The 25,000-nt window shown below is 42.3% G+C and overlaps 3 protein-coding genes across 10 annotated transcripts in view; all 3 read right to left on the bottom strand.

Moving 5' to 3' along the window:
- The window catches only part of LOC138949026 (uncharacterized), a 116,682-nt gene that overhangs the window by 3,258 nt on the left and 88,424 nt on the right, over nucleotides 1-25,000 (bottom strand). The window contains exons 3-4 of one of the 2 annotated variants that reach the window (XM_070320727.1): nucleotides 12,878-12,966; nucleotides 11,523-11,585 (exon numbers count right to left, since the gene is read on the bottom strand). In XM_070320727.1, the coding sequence (XP_070176828.1) occupies nucleotides 11,523-11,585; nucleotides 12,878-12,966 (152 nt within the window). Of the gene's footprint in view, nucleotides 1-3,164; nucleotides 3,228-11,522; nucleotides 11,586-12,877; nucleotides 12,967-25,000 lie in introns of both variants that reach the window. The other variant, XM_070320728.1, reaches the window with a different exon arrangement.
- LOC138949033 (uncharacterized) overlaps nucleotides 1-25,000 on the bottom strand; it is a 127,065-nt gene that overhangs the window by 21,777 nt on the left and 80,288 nt on the right. The gene's annotated exons all lie outside the window — the stretch shown is intronic.
- Nucleotides 1-25,000, bottom strand: part of LOC138949027 (uncharacterized) — a 117,982-nt gene that overhangs the window by 47,551 nt on the left and 45,431 nt on the right. Inside the window, exon 1 of one of the 5 annotated variants that reach the window (XM_070320736.1) lies at nucleotides 18,068-18,341. The exons of 3 other annotated variants lie outside the window; for them this stretch is intronic. In XM_070320736.1, coding sequence (XP_070176837.1) covers nucleotides 18,068-18,195 — 128 coding nt within the window. In that variant the 5' untranslated portion in view covers nucleotides 18,196-18,341. Of the gene's footprint in view, nucleotides 1-6,634; nucleotides 6,815-18,067; nucleotides 18,342-25,000 lie in introns of those variants that run through there. One more of the 5 variants, XM_070320729.1, reaches the window with a different exon arrangement.

Here is a 25,000-nt window from a genome sequence, read left to right as displayed (position 1 = left end):
GTACATAACCATATGGAAGTTCCATCCTTATATGCTGATTTATATATGATATGTTTATTTTAACCTGCCACTTCAAACATTATTTTATTCAGAAATAAAATTGTATTTCAACTCTTTGAACGTGATTTTGTGTTTGATGCTTATTTTATGGCTCTGTGTGTGTGTGTGTGTGTGTGTGTGTGTGTGTGTGTGTGTGTGTGTGTGTGTGTGTGTGTGTGTGTGTGTATTAACTGTTATACTGTCACTGAACTCATGCTTACCAAAAGTAATAAATTACTTCTGACTGCGGTACACAATACATTTTTAAAGCAATTTTTATTATTTTTAAGACATAAAAAATACAACGGAAGAAAAATACAAGCAATAATTTTTTTTCAAGTACAGACTAATACTGAAGCTCTCTCTTTCTCTTTTGTATGCTGGATTCAGGTGCACTTACTCACAGTTGCAGACAGATACACATTCAAACACGTGTCAAGCGTAAAACAAAAAGTAAAACTAGAGGATAACATGAACCTGAAAACTTTTAACCCTTAGGCTGGTTGTCGCGACATATGTCGCGCTACTTTATGTATACTGTCACCTGGTTGTCACGACATATGTCGCGCTACTGGCTCAGTCTGTTTGGTCGGTTCCGATTACCTCCCATGGATGCGAAAACCTATATGACCGTTTTTTGTTATTTTTCTCTCTGTTAATTCACCAGTGGCTATGTAACATGTGTTACAGAATTCCACCCGCGCTGCACTTTGTCCATGATTGTCCTCAGCTTGTGGTGGACTCGGATTTAAAAAAAAAAGCAGGACAGCATTTTCAAAAACATCTTCTTGCACTTTCAAAGAAATGTCAAATGCATAAACTGTGTCATAAAAAAGCACAGGCACTGTATCATTGGTTTGGCACTGTTGCAGAAAGTCCTTGTCATCAGCTTTCATTTTGGCAGAGCAAGTGACACCCACAGTCCGACGAAAAATGTCCTCCATGTCAAGGAACATTTGCACAATTGCTTCGACCAGCCTTTCAAACATCCTGAGGCAAATGGAAGCTGATGCATGAGTCGACTTGGTGACCTCTGTAATGCTTGCATGGCTTGCGCAGTACAATGCAAAATACTTTGAGTAAGCCTTTTCCTTGGCCGCGTTCCGGAACTTCCCTTGTGGACCAAGGCATGACTCAAACACCTGAAGTTTTTCCCGAAGAACGGCACCTGTCAAACAGACCACAAAGTCTTACACTTGAACACATACAATAGAACCCCCTTTTTATTACCTCAAACAATCTGAGAAAGCGGGTCTTTAAAAGGAGGCAGTCTTAAAATGAAGGCAAATTTACAAACTGACAAAATAAGGTCTTAAAACTAGAATAAAAGGAAGGGATTATCAAATTGGGAGGGGGGGTGGTGGTCCACTGTATATATACAATAATAGATTTTTATTAGTCCATATCTTGGGATAATTCCCTGCCTCGTATAACTTTAAAAGAAAGGCAAACACACACGCCATTGTATCCAAAAAGAACACTTGCACATTGACAAGTCTGGAATGTGTACGCGAATGATCAACAATAATTACACGTATGCCATACAGGGAGCACTGCTTACTTGTCATGTATATATGACAGCTTATTCTCAGCGTAACTGAATAACTTGAAATTTAAACTTGAAATTGTTTTACATTGTAAGCAAAAGCGAAAACACTACTCCAATAAAATTTTATTCATTCATACAGTGTTTCCCTAAACACTTACAGTCCAAGGTTTTAACATGGCTTCGCAGATCAGCTGACAGGCATTCATTTTCTGCAATCTCACTGCACACCTCTTTCAGAAGTGGAACTGTCACCTGTTGACATTTAAAAACACATGTAAATGTACACACAGTGACACTGACACAATAAAAAATCATGCGTAATGAGAATTATCCAAAAATATATATGATGCACTGGTGTCAAATCTGAAATGTGTTATGGTATTTTATGTTATCACAGAATCTAAGTCTTGAAAAATACACATGTTCACACAAAAATATGGCAAATACCACATGAGACTGAAATATACACAAATCTGCAGTAACTTGACTGAGAAATCACAATTAGCGGGTGTAGTTGTAGGCATCACAATCACAAGACAAACAAATTCTGCCTTTATGTTTAATAATTTTTAACAATAAATGTTGCAAATGTAACGAATAAATTCTCACCTTTTGTGAAATAGTACTTTGAGCTTGACACACTTCTGACTGTATTGGGTTTTCAACAACAACAAAAGTGGTGCTTGCTTCCTGAAACAAAATTATTCAATGATGAGAAGAACTGAATGCGGCAGTGTTCAAAGTGATATTCAAACTTGCATGTAACTATCAGTACCTATACTGTAAAACGAGAAGGCTTTTGCCATGCTGGTCAATCAGTATGTGTCATTCAGTGTTTTGTGCTGTGACAATGAAAATGAAATGCAATCAATGATGAATGAATGTATCTGCAACTGCAAGTTCTTGTAGTCTAGAAATAAATACAACAATACTTTCAATTGAAACCACAAACTAGTCAAATAAATTGTGTAAATAGTTGGACAAAGAATCTATGCTTATTAACCCAGGGAAATAACAGGATTTCTTAGCAAAACTTTCCCAATCCAATTACCTGATTCAGTCCGGCTTTTCTGCTTTTAACACTTACTTTCAGTTTCACTAGAATATATCAAAACTACAAGAACAATTGAACAGGAATGAGATGGTTTTTTGTGTGTGTAAACTACATTAGGATTTAACTAGTTTGGAAGCTCTGCTTACATACAAAATACAGACAGTGACGGTCAATCGTGGTGACTTGATCAGTGCACTGAGACGGACGATTCGATTTGATCGCTTCACCACGCCTTTCCAACCCTGTGCTCCCATACAGTTTTGGTAGATACATGCTTGTTCAAGTATGTTATTAGTATTACCAATCTAAATCTTATTTTGCTTTCGATGGTCAGTTTTACTCACCTCTGCAACGGTAATCACCTCTGCGAATGCTGTGTCCATGCAGTCGAAGAATCTAACCGGAAGTAAACATTCTCTGAATCTACGCGCATCGGCCTTGACGCAAGTTCAATACTGAGCCAGAGAGCGCGGCGCGGCGGAGTTGGCGATCCAGTCTATACATATCTCTGATGTGACTTACCAGTATAAACCAGAGTGGTGTTGTTGGGACAGGTTTTTCTACCCCAGCGAACAAAACTTGAACCTGGAAAGGTAACAACAGCACTGAATGTTAGCAACTAGGTTATTTTGTTGTTGATATTCAACGTCCCTAGTTGGTCAGGGTTTCAACTCTCTGCAGTGTTTTCCACTGTGTCACAATGCTTCCCACAGTTGTGTCAAGATTTATCAATGTCTTTAACGTGTATTTCAACCGCACAACCCAACCCTACTGTGTCTCTCACTTTGTCACAATGCTTCCCACAGTTGTGTCAAGATTTACCAATGTCTTTAACGTGTATTTGAACCGCACAACCCAACTCTACTGTGTCTCTCACTTTGTCACAATGCTTCCCACAGTTGTGTCAAGATTTACCAATGTCTTTAACGTGTATTTGAACCGCACAACCCAACTCTACTGTGTCTCACACTTTGTCACAATGCTTCCCACAGTTGTGTCAAGATTTACCAATGTCTTTAACGTGTATTTGAACCGCACAACCCAACTCTACTGTGTCTCTCACTGTGTCACAATGCTTTCCACAGTTGTGTCAAGATTTACCAATGTCGTTAACGTGTATTTGAACCGCACAACCCAACTCTACTGTGTCTCACACTTTGTCACAATGCTTCCCACAGTTGTGTCAAGATTTACCAATGTCTTTAATGTGTATTTGAACCGCACAACTCAACTCTACTGTGTCTCTCACTTTGTCACAATTTGCCAAAGTTGTGTCAAGATTTACTTATGTCTTTAACGTGTATTTGAATCGCACAACCCAATTCTACTGTGTCTCCCACTATGTCACAATGCTTTCCAAAGTTGTCGCGAGACGGAGACAGAGAGAGAGAGAGAGAGAGAGAGAGAGAGAGAGAGAGAGAGAGAGAGAGAGAGAGAGAGAGAGAGAGAGAGAGAGAGAGAGAGAGAGAGAGAGAGAGAGAGAGAGAGAGAGAGAGAGAGAGAGAGAGAGAGAGAGAGAGAGAGAGCACAGGCTGTGTTACAAAGATTTGTCTTTAGAACAATGTGAGAGGATTACATCTAACCTTTGCCCTTTTTCAGTTTTTCCACTTTTGTCTCTGTCTTCGCCTGTGAGGTTTGAAATTCTCCTTTAGTCGTCTGAAGTTCCAACTTGGTTGACTGAAGGTCTGACTTGGTTGATTTAAGTTCTGACTCCAGACTGTGCTGCTTGACCTTCAGAGAGGACAGTTCGGACACTAGATGGGCCACCACTGCCCCCAGACCGTCGTCACTCTTGCTGCAATGACACACAAACAGACATCAACACGTTTCAGGTTTTACAAATAGTCAAGTTTTGACTGAATGTTTTCAGATAGACTTTGAATCGAGACGAGGGTGGTGGTGGTGGTGGTGGTGGTGGTGGTGTGTGTGTGTGTGTGTGTGTGTGTGTGTGTGTGTGTGTGTGTGTGTGTGTGTGTGTGTGTATGTGTGTGTGTGTGTGTGATCGTGAACCTAAAAACTAATGGGCAAACAGATGATATCACCGCGACAATTGTTCGGCAATAATTGTCTTTGATGACGCCTTATTAAACAAGTAGAGGCAGCACTGTCTTGACATTATACATTACATTTGTGTCAAAGATTATTTTCTTCAGTACGATCTATGGGATTGCATTTCAAGTTAAATATCTTGGCTGATCTGAGAAAGTGAGCTGAACTGTTTTCTCGGAAGGACTGGTCCTTGAATAGACGAACTCCTGATATAACTGCGTCAAATGTACATTGGGTGTGAAAGAGTGAATGCTCTTGCTTTTGTGAGTCAAGCTTTCCACACGTGCCCCTGGTTCAAGTGTTTTAGACAAGCCCCTCGCCAGTGACTAGCGGATAATGTCACGTGGGAAACCTTGCCTAACAAAATCAAGAGTGTTCCCTCTATCATACTCCATACAAACCCGACAGAGCTATTTCCAAGCATCGTCCATTGCCACAGTCAACACTTCAAGTGTCTTTATTTCGGGGCCATTGTTTGACTTACCTGAGCAATCAGGGGAGTCTTAGTAATGAGAAATGTTAGACGCCTGGTCACGCATAGACAAACAGGAACAAAACTTAAGGTTGAGGTTTTCTCAGATTTTTATTTTAAGCTAGTCTCCAAACTGAATTCACGGACATAGGTTAACGATCTTCAGACATGACGAAAATTTGGTTTACTCTCGTCAAATTTCAAAATCACAGCATAATACTGTTTTGTGGAGATTGATCACAAGTGGGAATATCCATTGAGCTATCAAGAAAATAATGCAAATTAGTCATTGACCTATGATGTCAGAGAGTTTGATTTGAGGTCAGAGCTCAGTATCAGGGGCATTTTAGTCTGACCCTGACCATTGGGTATGCTATCAATTTTTAATGCCAAAGGCAAAGTGTCAGAAAAGCGGTCACTAAGTGTCTGAGCTGAGTACATATTTTCTATTTTGATCGGTAAGCAGTCCCACAGTAGACACACTATTTGATTCATCGCCTGTTCTGAAACAGGGTTTAACCTGGGAGAAAAAGGCAATGGGACATTTGTCCCCCTCAACCAAATTCCGATGGGACATAGTCTAAGGCAAGAAGCACCAAAGAGGCCTGAACGCGTTTTGACTAAAGATGCAAAATGGTGCAATATGGTGCCATCTGAGAATTGGCCGCTATATCGTGTTATCTGTGTGTGTGTGTGTGTGTGTGTGTGTGTGTGTGTGTGTGTGTGTGTGTGTGTGTGTGTGTGTGTGTGTGTGTGTGTGTGTGTGTGTGTGTGTGATCCGATGTAAAGTGTACATTTGGTGGCGCAGTGGTATGTAATCTCAATGCGCCCTTTGACGCACTGAAGGGAATTGTGATTGGACATTTTCAGATTTAATGCGCCAATGACGCAGGGCGCACTAGTAAATGACACCCTGCTGAAATGTTTCCAATGAACTAAACACATTCAATCAGCATGATACTGACAGAAAGCTGTGTTGTTGAAAACACAACGCTGCCAGAATCAAGAAGATTGGTCCAGGGCTGACTGTAACACCAAGCATTTCAAACGTTGAATGTTGTCAGTTAAACATTTAGATAAGTGTCTCCACACTTAAAAACGACACGTGTTTTCTTTCTCAGGAAAACAGTGCGGTTCACTATCTCAAATCTGCCAAGGATTTTACATGGAATAAGTTCGCCCCTCCACTTAGCCACCCAACATTAATCAACACCTGCTTTATTTGCAGAGTATTATTTTTTTTAATGAATTCAGATTGACACTGATGTGCGTTTAACAATTAATTCATTCACAAGTTCCACTCTACACAGAAAACAACTAGGCTCTTGAATTTTGGTATATATCCAAGTAAAGGAATGGCCTTAATCCATGTAAACATGAGCAGATCTGAGATGGTAGGCTAAACTGCTAGCAAAGGCAGGACTGTGCATCAAAAGCAGGGCGACGGAGTATTTTGTTTAACAGACTGTACCTTTCTGATGATGAACCTGAATCATGTCTTCTTTCTCGCAGCAGCTCTTCCGTCAGTTGTTGTGCACCCCTCTGCACAGACTGGGAGTCAGAACTCACCACAGTACAAGTGGAAGCAGCCAGAATAATACAGAGCAATATGGATAAGGCTCCCATCTCGGCGAGATCTTGCCTTGTACGGATCATGTCAAATTGAAGTGCTCTCGTCTCTGTCTATATTTCGTCTCGTAAACCTGCCACAGGTTATAGAGAAAAACGTGTCTTTGATCTTGCCGTATTGACATGTGCGGAGACGATTTTTTGTGGCATTATTGCAGTTTCAACACGGACGTTGTTTGATGGCTGTTCGCCTTTCTCACACATTTTATTAGAACGCACTGTGGTTTGTATGGTATCAGCTGTGAACATCAGAACTGATTGATATTAGCTATGAGTCAGAATCATATACCTGCAAACCTTTCATTTTTGCTCAATCGATCGTCACTCATGTTAATCTATCTACGATTTTTAGAGGCCTGTTCAAGGCTCCCCACGGACACCTCGCCGAGAGGGTCTCGAGACCCTAGCTTTGATTTTAAGAGGTTATATAGACCCCCTCATCTAAGCTGTAGAGGGTCGAAAACTCCATGGCCTTAAAGTCCCCGGCGTATTGTTTATGATGACGAGTAGTGTAATATGTCTTTTTTGGTCGGAATATTCCAGACACACGCACAAGTAAACAGACACACAGACACACGCATCCACACACACATACACAGACACATAGACACACGCACACGTACACATACACACGCACACGTACACAGACACACATACACACGCACACGTACACATGCAGACACACAGACACACACACGCACACGGACACACAGACGTACTCAAGCATGGCGACATTGGTGCTTGCACTTACTAGCTGACGACTATAGTCTGCAAATGTTGCGTACGGTACGCACGAGAACGTAAATTGAGTGCTCTTTGTATGTTTAGTGCGTCCCGGGACCACCTCAATAAATTTCTATTACGTATTTTTGGCTTCAAGTGCGGGTAGGACGCAGGGACGCGCAGTTTGGGGAGCTCTGCCCGTAGAACACTAATAGCCGCAGTTTCGCTCGATACTCACCGAGTTTCTTTCTGTTTTCATTTGTTTGGAGGAGAGATATGGCTTTGATCTTGCCACAACGGGATGTGTTCAGAAGATTTGTTGTGGAGTTATTGCAGTTTCAACACGAAGTTACGTCTTTTGATGACCGGTTTTTTTTTCTCACACATTTTATTAGAACGAACTGGTATCAACGGTGCACATCAGAACTGAGAGCTTACATTAACAACGAGTCAGATTCATGTTATAGCAAAGGCTTTTATTTTGGCAAGCAAGTACATCGTAAACGTAAATCCCATCTGTCTCTGTCTTTCCATGACCGCGCCGGTGTGTTGAGTCGGTCGGAGCGGCCATCGGGTCCTTCAACCAGTTTCCATGTTGGAAAGCAGGGCTGGTATGCACGAAGCAAAACTGGGCGTAACCCGACGTGGTGGAAACACCGTGATTTCAAACAATCTGACCCCACGGCTGCGTTCCGCTTATTTGGGTGGAACCCAGTTTCGCTTCGTGCATCTCAGCCCTGTGCTCTCCAAACTTGTACCTTGTACCTATACGCACTAGAATTCGAAACAAAAATATTGGAAATTCTTAAAAGGGGTCCCGGGACGCACAACAACTGAAAAGAGCGGGTCCTGGGACGCACTAAATGTGTGTAATCATGTGTACCGTTGGTACTGATGTAAAGTCTTAACTAGTTTCCATAAAGAATAGACAAGAACGGACATTTGACTGGATTTAGAAGAGAAAAAATATTCTACCGGATCTGTACCGACGTGAATTAAAGGTACAGTAAGTCTCCCGTAAACCATCCCAGATACTGTCATGCTTTTACACACAGTACAAACACCCTTTCACCGCTTGAGAACATCCTAGGTGCCCTCTGTAAAGAGCGAGCAATTTCCAAAGAATTTATTTTTGCGTGGTTTATCTTACCCCTGAGCCATCGTGAACCCGTGTGATCCAGTTTCCCTTTTTCACAATGTAGTCGTCAGTTAGTCATTTGAATGCGACTCGATGTGAGCTTATCTACAATAGCACGTTTTTATGCACGAAACAAACGGCTGTGGTTCACAAGAACTCTAGCGATGGCTTTTGACTGTTGAGAGAAACGGCGATATGCACTGTAAACCGTCGTCTGCTACGACCCTTGCGTGACCCTGCTTCCGGGTTTGTACCGATCTTGTCTTGATGAAAAAATAATTCTTTTATGATTAAAGAATGTTTGTGTAACAAGCTGTCAATCTGTTATTTAGATTTTAAAAGTTAGGTCTAGCGCAAAAACATTCTGATAATCATCGATTAACGGCTATCGCCAGTTTACATCGATAGAATCAGACCCGAAGGGAAGTAACTCAATTTTTGACCTGAGTTCAGGATGGGTCCAAAAAGTGTTCGAGACAATCTGCAAAATTAATTCTTTAAAAACTGCTCGCTCTTTACGTAGGGCACCTAGGATGTTCCCGTTTGGTGAGCGTTCAAATGGAAGGGTGTTTGTACTGTGTGTAAAAGCCTGACAGTATCTGTGATGGTTTACGGGAGGCTTACTGTCCGGGCGTGATTTCCGGTATCAGTTGAATAAAGTTCATAACAGCCGTCCAGCACCAAAACGAGGCGCCATTTGTAGAGGACCAAGTCCACGAAAATAAATTCTTTGAAAATTTCTCACGTTCGACAGAAAACATCCAGGATGTTCCCGTTCGGTTAGCGTTCAAATGGAAGTATGCCTGTACTGTATGCAGACGCTCGGGGAACTCTGTGATGGTTTACGGGAGGCTTACTGTGCCTTTAACTGAGTAAGTCTAACCGATATGACAAATAACGCTTGTGTGGAAGTCTCTCCTTCTGGTCCTTGAATCCTCGAATAATCCGTGGAGCGGATCTTTAGACCCCTTGAACATTATGACTGAGACCCTCTACTTAGGGTATCTGTGGAGAGCCCTGGGGAAGGAATGAGGTGGGGGGTTGGCGGGAAAAAGGGGGGTTGCGATAGAGAGAGAGAGAGAGAGAGAGAGAGAGAGAGAGAGAGAGGGAGGGAGAGAGAGGGAGAGAGGGAGAGAGAGAGAGGGAGAGAGAGAGAGAGACAGAAGAGAGAGAGAGAGAGAAAGAGAGAGAGAGAGACAGAGAGACAGACAGACAGACAGACAGACAGACAGACAGAGACAGAGACAGAAAGACAGGGACAAAAAGACAGAGAGAGACAGAGAAAGAGGTAGGCTATGTTTGCCGAGGGTCGCACACAACATTTCTTACAACCTGGGAAGGGGACAATTAGACACTGAGACTTGAACATTTGGTTGCTGTTTAGGCCTTGCTTTTAATATCTATATGCTCAGATTATGTAGCCAGGTTTTCTGACATAAGAACGTGCTACTTGGAGCAGACGACACAAGTGACGACCTTGTCATTGATGTATGGAGGACAAGGAAGACTTCCGCACACAGTGACCACGAGGTAGAACAGAAGGCCGTCATCATTCCTCACCAAGCTGGAGTCGTCTTCAGGACTGCCATCCAGACATATGTGCTCGCCGCCATAATGCTCGCGATGCTCTGAAGCCAGGTGTCCGGTGTAGTGGGGTGTCCAGCCCGGGGGACAGGTGAGGGTGGCGGGCACCATGATGGTGGTGGACTGAGGGGCCAGGCACACGGAGCCGGGCACTTCGCGGTCATGGAGACCAGGGATGTGTTCGTACTCAGCGCCGTACAGGAGGTCGAAGCCCGGTGGTTTGGCCGTGTTGTCAAACTGTGGCGTCCTGGTCAGACACAGACGGTTGGTTCCGCTTCCTTTTTGGTTGTAGTGTTTCCCTCCAGCAACGCCTTCGGTGAACACAGGAAACAAATGTAATTGACCAATCTGACATGCATACATTGGGGAAGGGCCCCGAATATAGGCAGGCTCCTTATATTGGCCGTTTGTTCTTCTGAGAAAATAACAATTTAGATTTAAAAAAAAACCAGTCGCGATATTTACCCCCTGCATAAATTGCACAGTCATGCAAAAACAGCCGAAGATGCACATATCATTAGGCGTGTTTACGTTGTGACGCTTCTGGCAGCGCTTACTAGAAATGTGACGCTTACAACGGTGTAGTTTCTGTGTGCAAACAGAGCTAAGTCCAAAGCATGAGGCAAGAAACCTACTTTTCATATCGATTTTTTAATAGGGCGATCCAAGTATACCGCTCTAAATGCACGTCTTCCTGTATGCATCACGTATGGCACCACTCTGTATGAATGTGTCCTTTATTATAGACAACTTTGAAAATGTATGCGAAAATAACAAAAAGTACCCGGGTTGCGGTCAATGATGAAGACACTTTTTGTGATTAACCCATAACGGCCATCTGGCTAGCATTGAAGCTTTTACAAAGACACCAGAGTTTACATTTCGTCAATGTGTAAGCGCGCGCGAGCGCCTGTGCGTGTGCGCTTGTGTGTGTGCTTGTGTGTGTGTGTGTGTGTGTGTGTGTGTGTGTGTGTGTGTGTGTTTGTGTGTTTTTGTGTGTGTGTGTGTGTGTGTGTGCGTGTGTGCGTATATGTGTGTGTATGTATGTGTGTGTATGTGTGTGTGTATGTGTGTGTGTGTGTATATGTGTGTGTGTGTATGTGTATGTGTGTGTGTATGTGTGTGTGTGTGTGTGTGTATGTGTGTGTGTGTGTATGTGTGTGTGCATATGTGTGTGTGTGTGTATGTGTGTGTGTATGTGTGTGTGTATGTGTGTGTGTATGTGTGTGTATGTGTGTGTATGTGTGTGTATGTGTGTGTGTGTGTGTTTGTGTGTGACACTTACCAGTATAAACCAGAGTGGTGTTGTTGGGACAGCTTTTTCTCCCCCAGCGAATGAAACTGGAACCTGAAAAAGTAATAAATAACAGCACAGATCGTAAGCAAATTGATTTGTTGGTTGTTGAATGTTAACACTTCTAGCAACTAGGTGTTGGAACTCTTTTCTGTCACGATGCTTCCCATAGTTGGGTCAGATTTTACCAAGTTTTCACTGGTTTGTTGACTGAAAGCCCCAGTCTGCCTCAAATGGTTTACGGAACGATTTAAATCTTCTCATGAAAAAAAAGCAGTTCTAACCTTATAGAACACACTTGCAATAGCATTTAATAACATTAAATGACACAGTTTGTTTGAATGGATATTTAGCTTGCGTAAACCACCAGTTTTCGTGGTTTATCTAACCCCTGAGCCATCGTGAACCCGTGTGATCCACTTTTCTTTATTTTCACAATTTCGTCATCAGTTTGTGATTTCAATGCGACTCGCTGCATCTGCAAGAGCACGTTATTGTGTACCTCTGAATCTAAAACGCAACAAACGGCTGCGAGTCACACGAACTTATCAGCGGGAGTTGGCTTCAAAGAAGCAAGCGCTATGCAGGAAATGTGTCTGCTCGGGCTAACATGACCATGCGGGACCTGCTTCAGGGCTCCCTTTATTCAAACCGTCAAAACTTCGAATCGATCTTGTCTTGATGAAAAAAGAATTCTTTTATGATTTAAGAATGTTTGTGTCACAAGCTGTCAATATATTATTTAGATTTTAAAAGCTAGGTCTAATGCCAAAACGAGGAGTCCGATATGTCTCATTGTAAATTTAGCTCGCCACGCAAAAAAAAAATCTTTGAACAATGCTTGCTCTTTACGGAGGGCACCTAGGATGTTCTCAAGCGGTGAGTGTTTAAACGTAAAGGTGTTTGTACTGTGTGTAAAAGCCTGGCAGTGTCTGTGACCAGAAAATAATGGTTTACTCGACGCTGAGTGTGCCTTTAAACCCCAAAATATCAGAAACAGTTAAAAGACGTACGACACCGATTGACCCCAAAAAATCGAATTCACTAATATTTTGCTTACTATTCTGCCTGTGATATGTGCATAGTCCACTATTGAATACAATGACATACGAATAATCATATAAACATGGGTTGGGCAATTGGGTATCTGACCGATTAATCACCAACACAGAACCAATTTTTAATGTTGTGTAAATTCCTGGTTTGCGATTGGTATAATGACGTGATCCATTTTAAATTAATGTAACGCAAGATTTTGTGGGCTAAACATTTGAGTTTCTCAATTTACATCAACATTCCAAAGATGGGCAGTTATAATAAAACATGGATAAAAAAAAAAACGTTACCTGGTTCCTTTTTGACGGCCGATGCTGAGAGTGAGAGTTTCTCTACTTTACTTTCTAACTTCGCCTGTGAGGCTTGAAGTTCTCCCTTAGTGGTCTGACATTCTGACTTGGTTGACTGAAGTTCTGACTTTGTTGATTGAAGTTCTGACTTGGTTGTTTGAAGTTCTGACTTGGTTGACTGAAGTTCCGACTTTGCCGTAAGCTGATTGATCTCCAGAATGTGCAGTTTGTCTTTCAGGGATGATAGTTCTGCTGCTTGCTGGGCCAACAATGCCCCCAGACAGTCGTCACTCTTGCTGCACAGACACACACACAGTGGGCAGGTTGTTGGAATGTTGGTAAGGCAACGCAACACACACATAATTATGTTATTATCTGCCGAAATGATTAACAGCAAACATCAGAGACTTTGATCAAAACCTGGCATCTTTGAAAGGGACAGTGCAGCGGTTACAGGGGTCACAGCATTGGTGAAGCAACGATTTGTCTCTTTGTCGCAGATTACAATATAAACAGTCAAAAGCAACTTTCTCACAGATGCCGTCACATACCTTTAGTGTTGTTAGCTAAACGAAACTTTGAGCGGTTTTTCAGTTCGAATCTGCTGCCAAAATGTAATTGACATATTCCCATAAAAACGTTATGGGGCTCAACGCTGTGTGCGGTATGCCAAAATGGATCCACATACGTAGAGGTTACACGCCGAGTCTCAGTGATTATCAAAAATAATGGTCGAAGTTAGCGGATCATGAAAAATGCGAGCTTCAGCGAGCTTTTTCATGACCGCGAACTGAGACCATTATTTTTGATAATCACTGAGACGAGGTATGTAACCTCTTTATCCCTCCTTTCTTCAGTTATTCAAAGAAAAGAGGAGTTTTTGTGCGAAAGTGTGATCGAATCATATTCACCCAACCAGTCTACCTGCGCAGGCAATCGATTAATGCGCGGTTGTATAGTTCCGTGCAAATGATTCAATTTTGTTAACACTTCTTGTCAGTTTCCATGTTTTGAACTAAAATCAAGTACACAGTTATGTTGTTATTCTGCTGTGGCGGTAAAGGCAGATAGTGTGTGTTCTGTTCATGTTTTGGTATCGCTCAGGAAATGTTCTTTCTTCGAATGTGACTAGCAGACGAAGTTTTACACCCGTGTTCCAACGTTAAAAACTGTATGAAGTTCACTTTTCTGGGGCAAAATAGTGTATGAAACCGCTGCATGTTCTTTAAATTGATTAAATGTTTGCAATTAATTGCGCGTGATCTGTTTATTAAATGAAATAATTGTTGAAAACTGACCGTCGGATTGCAGTCTTGTCAATGCAGCCGAAACCTGGAAGGGGAACTACTCGTGTCGCTAGACAAAGTATGAGAGTTACTTTTCCTTGGAATCTTGCTAGCGATAAACGATTGTGCAATGCAGATCTGAATTCAGAAAACAACCAAACTCATGGATTTTATATTGAGATTCATGTGTTCAAGTTTGTAGTTGCTGGTTTAAATGCGGTATGGTTGTATTGTTTGCTCCAGAAATGTATATTTTGTACATTAGAGTGTTCTGAACTTTTGAGTTGCAAAAAGTAGATCCACAATGTGTACAGTCTCTACCCATGAGCTATCGAGGATTCAGGCCCGTTGTTGGGTAAGTGATTTTGGTTGTTGGGTAAGTTACCGAAAAATAACTAGCCCTACAAGTTTACAGAGAGAAAGAAGCAGAGGGGGGGATAAGTAGAGGTTACATGCCGAGTCTCAGTGATTATCAAAAATAATGGTCGAAGTTAGCGGATCATGAAAAATGCGAGCTTCAGCGAGCTTTTTCATGACCGCGAACTGAGACCATTATTTTTGATAATCACTGAGACGAGGTATGTAACCTCTTTATCCCTCCTTTCTTCAGTTATTCAAAGAAAAGAGGAGTTTTTGTGCGAAAGTTTGATCGAATCATATTCACCCAACCAGTCTACCTGCGCAGGCTATCGATTAATGCGCGGTTGTATAGTTCCGTGCAAATCATTCAATTTTGTTAACACTTCTTGTCAGTTTCCATGTTTTGAACTAAAATCAAGTACACAGTTATGTTGTCATTCTGCTGTGGCGGTAAAGGCAGATAGTGTGTGTTCTGTTCATGTTTTGGTATCGCTCAGAAAATGTTCTTTCCTCGAATGTGACTAGCAGACGAAGTTTTACACCCGTGTTCCAACGTTAAAAACTGTATGAAGTTAAGTTTTCTGGGGCAAAATAGTGTATGAAACCGCTGCATGTTCTTTAAGTTGATTAAATGTTTGCAATTGATTGCGTATGATCTGTTTATAAAATGAAATATTGTTGAAAACTGACCGTCGGATTGCAGTCTTGTCGATGAAGCCGAAATCTGGAAGGGGAACTACTCGTGTCGCTAGACAAAGTATGAGAGTTACTTTTCCTTGGAATCTTGCTAGCGATAAACGATTGTGCACGGCAGATCTGAATTCAGAAAACAACCAAATTCATGGATTTTACATTGAGATTCATGTGTTCAAGCCTGTAGTTGCTGGTTTAAATGCGGTATGGTTGTATTGTTTGCTCCAGAAATGTATATTTTGTACTTTAGAGTGTTCTGAACTTTTGAGTCGCAAAAAGTAGATCCACAATGTGTACAGTCTCTACCCATGAGCTATCGAGGATTCAGGCCCGTTGTTGGGTAAGTGATTTTGGTTGTTGGGTAAGTTACCGAAAAATAACTAGCCCTACAAGTTTACAGAGAGAAAGAAGCAGAGGGGGGGATAACACCTTTTACAATGTTCTTACGTAACACACATTGTCTTGACGTAAAGAAGCCAAAACAAGAAAGCATTCTCCCTCTTATCGAGCCTAATAGACTTCCATGCACCGGCTTTTGACTTAATTAGCTGACGTGCAGGACCTGATGTGAGCCTGATCGAAGGCCACGCTTTCCCGCCCGGGGAATTCTCAAAATTCATTCGTAAAAAAATTGCAGTGCTTGACTCCTTGCATGAAAGTCAATGACTCTTGGAATATTTTCAAACATTATATCTGCCTGAGGCATGACTACAAGCCCTAGGGGCTCCGTGCGCCTTGACGTGACAAAGTCAGTATCTTTAAGGATGTGTCACACTGTTGTTGTGTGATTTATTTGTGTTTTACCCTACTACAATTTGTTTGCTATCTTTCTATATTTCATGTCCGATAACATTTAAATCATTTGTATCCAACCAACCATTATAATCAACCCACCATCGTGATCAACCAACCACTGTTCTTACAACACATAAGTAAACAACACCTATACTTGCTTCGAGAAGATAGACGAGAACAAGCGGCATCACATTCTCGCAAATGACAGAAAGAGATTGGTTTATCTACTAACATTTATTCTACTGTATTAAATCATTGTTTCCAGTATTTGAGTCATCTTCTTTATTCAACACACATCTTTTTATAACACCTAGTGATAATGCTTATCCTAACTACGAAGAAAACATCAATAAGAAAATCAAGACATCACATACCTTGCTATCTGTTCTTGGAGCTTCACCACAAATGTCAGGATATAACTTCTTTCAAAGTTCTCATGAAGGTCTGACCCCGAGAACTAACCTTCTCTCTCTTTTATACTATGTGTTATGCAAACCTAAAATGTTGGTTAATATTGACGCCACAAGGACGGTAGAAAAATTGCATCACCTTTGTCCTCATGCGTATTCTGATCAGTGCTACCGAAATCTGGCTGTCACGTAAATCTGAATTTAACTAACTCAAATTACCGTTACCGTCTTAGCCTAATTCCCCTATTGTACGTGCTCACGGCAATTACGGTCGATGGTCAAGACCCTCTCGATCGGTTCCTTTTTCACTAAGGAACATCGCTTCTTAAATACTCATTACCATTCCTTGACTGCTATCTTTCCAATTATTCACTGCCTCTATCGTAAATAAATTCTACTGATACTCTCATGCAACTTTCCCTGAGTGCAACGGCAACTTACCCACAAACATAATAATCCAATTGCTAACTGTCGCTCTCGTATCCTACTAATGCTCTTATTCAACTTTCCCTCCGTATAACATTAATTAACCTACAAATGTACTAAATAACACCTGTCTCCTCTTCTATATTTTAACAACTCTTCTCTTTATAATCTATCATTGATAAAATACTATTAAACATCTTTAAACATAAAATTAACCATGTGATAGATTTTACGTGCCGGATATTTCATGCAGTGGACCCTTCCACCTTCTTGTTATCCCGCTTTCAAGACTTTACTTGTTTAGATTTATGTTCATAACCTCCATACAGTTCTCCCTATTGTAATACTCGCCCCTTTTTGACTCCCAGAGTAACCAGGAGAGTCGTAGAAATGACGAATGTTTTGCTGTCCGAAAAAACACCAACAACTTGAAGTTTATTGAATGATATTGAAGCTAGAGCTTTAAAACTGTGCACACTTCTAAAACTCGATGAGCCCTAGGCATTGCAACTTTCCAACTCAAGTCCGATTCTTCTTCTTCTGCGTTCGTGGACTGAAACTCCCACGTACACTCGTGTTTTTTGCAGGAGTGAAATTTTACGTGTATGGCCGGTTTTTTACCCCGCCATTTAGGCAGCCATACGCCGTTTTCGGAGGAAGCATGCTGGGTATTTTCGTGTTTCTATAACCCACCGAACTCTGACATGGATTACAGGATCTTTTTCGTGCGCACTTGGTCTTGTGCTTGCGTGTACACACGGGGGTGTTCGGACACTGAGGAGAGTCTGCACACAAAGTTGACTCTGCGAAATAAATCTCTCGCCGAACGTGGGGACGAACTCACGCTGACAGCGACCAACTGGATACAAATCGCGCGCTACCGACTGAGCTACATCCCCGCCCCTTAAGTCCGATTGACTCTCTCAATTTTCAAGATGATGGCAGGGTCGAGTTCGAGTCAAAAACGGTAAATAATCGTTTTCTCGATTTTGTTTTAACCCAGAACTTTTAAAATGTCTGATGACCTCCCAACTTCAACCAAGTTTGCCTGACCCTTCTTCAGACGTTTTTGAAGCTAGAAATGTAAAACTTCCCACAGCTCCATGATTTGATGACCTCCACAAATGATTCAAGTCCGGTAAATGAGACAGGGTCTGTCAATTACCTGTCGTAAATCAGGTAAAACACAAACAGCACAATGGACTGTTTTAGAGACTCACCTTGTTTGTGATGGAGCCGTCCTTTTCTCCCGTAGCGGCTCTTCCGTCAGTTGTTGCGCATCCCTCCGGACACTGATCACCCCAGCAACGGCCAGCAAGAAACAGGACAACAGCAACACGCCCGCCATCTTGACTGCTGCTTGGTCTGGTCTCACGGGTCTTGGTGATGTTGTAGGATCAGGTGATGTTAGCTTTGCTTGGTGAAGTTAGTCGTGGCTCACATTTATAGAACTCTACCCCCAAAGCCGATTATATATGAGAGATTCTTCGTTTCAGCCGCATTTTCTGCGCAGAAAGGACTCGGTGAGTATTAGTAAAGTCACACATTTAATTAGAGCTTAACACGGATGTGAGTGATATCCGTGAGAGGCGTTGTGCTTGTGTTTGATTTCCATGGAGATACATACTTATTGTTTCATTCTGTCGTCGATTTTATTTCTCTGAACGAACAGGTTTTATTAAAACATTGCACGTGTTTGTGTACTTCGATTCTGAGGGTCACGGCTTGCTGGCGATGTGCAGTAAGATATCACACAGCTTCATCGTGATACGCCTACAGCAACAGTTGATCATATAACAGATACGAAGGGTGTTCTGGAAGTCCTTAGACTCCAAGCTCCTGGCAATGACTCATGATATGTACAATGACGTATGCATACTGCAATCTTTCATTGGCGATGACACAAATGTTCATGTATCTCAAAGTTTCCTCTGCAAAGAAAACAGCTCTCAAAGAACGCTACCCGTCAATGTTTACTTGCCTGTCATGGAAAAAAAGGGAGTTTACAGCAATGATGTATAAACATCTCTGAAAGGATTGTTATGTTTCTCACACCTACTGCATATTGTGGGAATTTTGAGGGAAGAACGCTCCTTCCAAAACGAGTACTTACAACTGGTACAATGAATTTAAATCGGGTAGACACGTCTTCAAAATGACACCCGCCCAGACCGATAGTTGAATGCTGTTACTGCAACAAATGTTGATGCCGTTGAAAAGTTGAAGAGGTATGATGCACAAATCACACACACGGAGATAAAGGACACATAGATAATTGAATCGGCACCCATCGATGTGATCTGGCACAAGCCTTTACGGGTACACAAGCGTTGCAGACAGTGGGTGCCCGTGATCTCTCTGGTGAACAAAAGGGGGTATGTCTGAAAATGTGCATACAAATATTCTCCAATTGTCACTACAGAGAGTGTAAGGATTTTGTGAAGGTTGTCACAGGCGATGGGGACTGTCTTGGGTCTATCAATCTGACCCCGGGCAACACATCGATCAGCCGTTTGGATGTTCCTAAACGGCTCCACCCCTATCAACTATTGGTGATCTCGGAACACTGGCAAGAAGAAGGTGGTCCCATTTTGTTTGAAAATAAGGACAAATCGCCTCAATTCTAAAAAGGGAGCAGCGTGCGGTTACCTTAGAGCAGTACATGCATCATTGCCTGCCTGTGGTGTTTAAAGCTTGGCGCCAAACACGGGTAATTGAGGGTTGATGCTACTCCGTTGCAATGTCCCGTTTTACACAGCTTCCAAATCAGTCGAATTTACTAACAGATTAGGATGTTTGCCTGATGTTCCGTTCACTATATTTTGCTGAATTGGCCCCTTTCGACGTTTTCCTGTTATTACATTAAAAAAAAAAGCTCAAAGAAAACCGTTACTGATGCTGCTGTCCGAGAGTAAACGAGGGTCATTGAGGGTATTGGCAAAAACTCGCGCCGACATGTTTAAAAGGTATTTCTACGGAATGTTAAAGTGTGTCGCAGCTCAGGTAGGATCCTTCCAGAAAATGGCGTGGTCAAATTAACGGTGAGCTGTGCGCTAATATGAGATTCTAAGGACTTCCAGAACACCCCTCGTAGTTTGTGATGAATGACTTTGACACTCCGCAGATCTCCCTCTCGCCTCTCTACCTTACTAGCTGTTTTTGCTACTTTTGAACATGCCGAACGCAATTAGAAATTATGGTTAGGCCACATCTGCCAGGACCAATTCATTTCACCAAACTCCAATAATAAAAGTGATACACTTTGACTGAGCAGAGTGTTCTTTTTACATTTAGTCAAGTTTTGACTAAATGTTTTAACATAGAGGGGGAATCGAGACGAGGGTCGTTGTGTATGAGTGTGTGTGTGTGTGTGTGTGTGTGTGTGTGTGTGTGTGTGTGTGAGTGTGTGTGTGTGTATGTGTGTGTGTGTGTGTGTGTGTATGTGTGTGTGTGTGTGTGTCTGTCTGTCTGTCTGTGCGTGTGTGTGTGTAGAGCGATTCAGACCAAACTACTGGACCGATCTTTATGAAATTTGACATGAGAGTTCCTGGGAATGATATTCCCGGACATTTTTTTCTTTTTTCGATAAATACTTTTGATGACGTCATATCCGGCTTATTGTAAAAGTTGAGGCGGCACTGTCAAACCCTCATTTTTCAATCTTCTTCTTCTTCTTCTTCTTCTTCTTCTTCGTACGACGGTTGTGTCAGACTCGGAATCTGGAGGATGCCATGAACATGGACGTTCTTTCCAGGTCCTCCAGTGCTCCCCACATTTTGGTCCTCAGATCTGTTTGGTCAGGCCATGTCTGGATCCGCAGTTGGTCGAGGAGGGGACATGCTTGGAGAACATGTTCTGGAGTCTGATCTCCCTCTCCACAGTCACATGTGGAAGACTCTGCTACACCTATCCTCCTTAGGTGTGCTTTGAGGCAGCAGTGTCCAGTGCGGAGGCGGAAGATGATAGCCTGCTCAGCACGGCTTAGGAGATGGAGGGGGTCTTGGTGTGGCTTGTAGCCAGAGGTTTTGTTGGTAAATTTCTCTTTCCATCAGTGTTTTATGAGGGTCATTTTTCAATCAAATTGATTGAAATTTTTGTAAAGCAATCTTCTTCGGTATTGCATTTCAGCTTGGTGGCTTAAAAATTAATTAATGACTTTGGTCATTAAAAATCTGAAAATTGTAATATTTCGTTTTTATAATTATAAAACGATCCAAATTTACGTTCATCTTATTCTACATCATTTCTTGATTCCAAAAACATATAAATATGTTATATTTGGATTAAAAACAAGTTCTGAACATTAAAAATAATTATAACAATTATGATCAAAATTAAATTTCCGAAATTGATTTAAAAACAATTTCATCTTATTCCTTGTCGGTTCCTGATTCCAAAAACATATAGATATGATATGTTTGGATTAAAAACACGCTCAGAAAGTTAAAACGAAGAGAGGTACAGAAAAGCGTGCTAAGCAGCACAGCGAAACCACTACCGCGCTGAACAGGCTCGTCAGTTTCACTCCGTTGTGCACAAGCGGCGGACTACGGTCATTGTGAAAAAATGCAGTGCGTTCAGTTTCATTCTGTGAGTTTCACAGCTTGACTAAATGTAGTAATTTCGCCTTACGCGACTTGTTAATAAATGAAATTCGTCGCAGATTGACACTGTGTCACAATTCTTCCCAAAGCTGGGTCAGGATTTACCATTGTTTTTACTCTTAATTTGACTTGCACTACCAACATCAGGAACTGATAGTTTAAAGACATACAACACCAAATGACACTAAAAAATCAAATAGTTAAAAAAGAACACTCTGCACTTGAAACAGTCAGGGTGTTGATTAATGTTGGACACACACATACACACTCACACACACACACACACACACACACACACACACACACACACACACACACACACACACACACACACACACACACACACACACCGCGACCCTCGTCTCGATTCCCCCTCTATGTTAAAACATTTAGTCAAAGCTTGACTAAAGTATGTAAAAAGAGTGAGAGTTTTTTTTTTAAATTTTTTTTTACTCGGTGAGAGTTATTAAAGTCACACATTTTGTTAGAGCTTAACACGGATGTGAGTGATATCAGTGAGAGGCGTTATGCTTGCGTTTGATTGACATTGAGATACCTACTTATTGTTCCATTCATTCGTCGATTTGTGTCCTCTGAACGAACAGCTTTATTAAAACATTGCACCGGTTTGTGTAATTCGATTCAGAGGATCACGCTTGCTAGCGATGTACAGTGAGATATCACACAGCTTGATCGTGATACGTCTTCAGCAACAGTGGGTCATAATAACAACAAGTTGGTGATGAATGACTTTGACACTCCTCACTACCCTACCCCTCTGTCCTCGATACCAATACTGAGTTGCTGTGTTGGCTACCTTTGAACGTGCTGACCCCGGGTAGACAGAGTTAAGCCACGTATGCCAGAAGCAAGTTATGTCACCAAATTTCCCATTTTTGGGTGAGTGCACAGTTCATGGTGACAGCTCTAGTCGCGTTCAGCATGTTCCTTAGAATACCAGCAACGTGTGATCGTAGAGGGGGTTGGGTCAGAGCACAGTTGTTAACCCGTGAATTGTAAAAATGTAAAAACATTTGTCAAATTACGTCGAACCTAAAACCGCGATTTGTAAAATCGCATTCCACAAAGTAATACATGCCTTTTATCATTATTAATATTTTTTGTTTAGAGCCTCTATGCTGGGTGCTGAGGGGTGGTTTGGGCCCGATAGATAAAATATTACGATTGTTTAACATAACAATGAGAACAAACCCGAATTTCCCAGCGATGGGACAATAAAGTAATAAAAAAAAAAGTTGAAAAAAAATCTAATAGATCCCTTGACTTTGGGGTAGCGCGACTCTGTTGCCGCTAGCTTTCCACTGGGAGGAAGCGACCCGAATTTCCCAGTGATGAGACAATAAAGTAATGAAAAAAAATCTAATAGATTCCTTGACTTTCGGGTAGCGCGACTCTGTTGCTGTTAGCTTTCCACTGGGAGGAAGCGACCCGAATTTCCCAGCGATGGGACAATAAAGTAATGAATAAAAAAAAAAAATCCAACACAAATCTAATAGATCCCTTGACTTATGATTTTACAAATCACGAGGCGCGCCGCGCCCTTTGTAAAACATTTGTTTCAAATTACGTTTTACATTTTTACAAATCACGGGTTGGCGATACCAGGCATGATCGTCAATGCGGAACAGACGATATCTTTAATCACACGGTTTTGAGGGCTAATTGCCGATTTGAGTGAGAGGCATGATGCATGGGATTTACGCGGAGATACATTCTCATATTTCCATTTTTGTATCGACCCCCTCCCCCCACCCCCCCCCCCCCCACCCCCCCCCCCCTCCGTGAACGAACACGCTTTATTAAAAGATAGAGGCAATGTGTGTAGATCCAGTAACAGAGCACGGCTTCATCACCAAGATGTGATCACAGCGACAGTTGTTCATACAACAAAAAGTTGGTGATTAATTACTTTGTCACTGCATGCGAAGAGCTCACTGTATAGAGTGTGTGTGTGTGTGTGTGTGTGTGTGTGTGTGTGTGTGTGTGTGTGTGTGTGTGTGTGTTTGCGCGTGTGCGTGTGTGTGTGTGCGTGTATGTGTGTAAGTGTGTGTGTTTACGGTCGCGCGTGTGTGTGTGTGTGTGTGTGTGTGTGCGGGCGTGTGTGTTATGTGTGCGTGTGTGCCTGCGTGTGTGAGTGTGTGTGTGCGTGCGTGCGTGCGTCTGTGTGTATGAGTGTGTGTGTGTATGTGTGTGTGTGTGTGTGTGTGCCTGCGTGTGTGAGTGTGTGTGTGCGTGCGTGCGTCTGTGTGTGTATGAGTGTGTATGTGTGTGTTTGTGTGTGTGTGTGTGTGTGCGCGTGTGTGTATGCGTGTGTGTGTGTGTGTGTGTGTGCGTGCGTCTGTGTGTGTGCGTGTTTGCGCGCGCGCGCGCGTGTGTGTGTGTGTGTGTGTGTGTCCGTGTGTGTGCGTGTGTGTGTGTGGATATGTAGTCTCAAGCTACGATGTCAATGATCTGAAGTGTCCGCTTCATATGTTGACTTTTATGTTATGTTGAGGAGAAAGGCGAGTGTGTGCGTGAGTGTGTGTGTGTGTGTGCGTGTGTGTGTGTGTGTGTGCGTGTGTGTGTGTGTGTGTGTGTGTGTTCGTGTGTGTGTGTGTGTGTGTGTGTTTGTGTGTGTGGGTGTGTATGTGTGTGTTTATGTGTATGTGTGTGTTTATGTGTGTGTGAGAGAGAGAGAGAGAGAGAGAGACAGAGAGAGAGAGAGAGAGAAAGAGACAGAGAAGAGAGAGAGTGAGACAGAAAGAGAGAGAAAGAGAAAGAGAGAGAGAGAGAAAGAAAGAGAGAGAGAGAGAGTGAGACAGAAAGAGAGAGAAAGAGAGAAAGAGACAGAAAGAGAGAGAGAAAAAGAGAGAAAGAGAGAGAGAGAGAGAGAGAGAGAGAGAGAGAGAGAGAGAGAGAGAGAGAGAAGGGGAGTGAAATGGGGAGTGAGAGAGAGGAATGAGAGAGAGAGAAAGACGGAGTGTGCGACAGAGAGAGGAAATGAGAGAGAGAGAGGGAGTAAGAGAAAGAGAGAGAGATAGAGAGAGAGAGAGAGTGAGAAAGAGAGAGAGAGAGACAGAGAGAGACAGAGAAAGACTGAATGAGAGAGAGAGAGAGAGAGAGAGAGAGAGAGAGAGAGAGAGAGAGAGAGAGAGAGAGAGAGAGAGACCTACCTACCTACTATTAGGGTTTAACGTCCTCTTAGACCAACTGGTCTATATTGGGACAGGTATTGGTAATACGCTGAAGATATGGTGTGATACTTTGATTCGAACAATCCCGCTGTGGCTGCCTCCTTCGAGACACCAGCTTTGGGTTTGTCTCGTCAAAGTATCGAGATACGATCATGATAATCAAAGACGAGAGATGATGCATGCGTGTCTTCGTGTTTTCCAAGCCCTGAGACTTTCGCTGTGAACGTGGGATCTTTTTCGTGCGCATGTGTGCACACGGGGGTGTTCGGACACCGAGGAGAGTCTGCACAAAGTTGACTCCCAGAAATAAATCTCTCGCCGAACGTGGGGATCGAACCCACGCTGATAGTGACAA

Source organism: Littorina saxatilis, linkage group LG15 (genome assembly GCF_037325665.1).
Source record: "Littorina saxatilis isolate snail1 linkage group LG15, US_GU_Lsax_2.0, whole genome shotgun sequence".
Lineage (NCBI taxonomy): Eukaryota > Metazoa > Mollusca > Gastropoda > Littorinimorpha > Littorinidae > Littorina > Littorina saxatilis.
The sequence above is the reverse complement of the archived record's forward strand: the minus strand, read 5'-3'. Positions and strand labels throughout refer to the sequence as shown.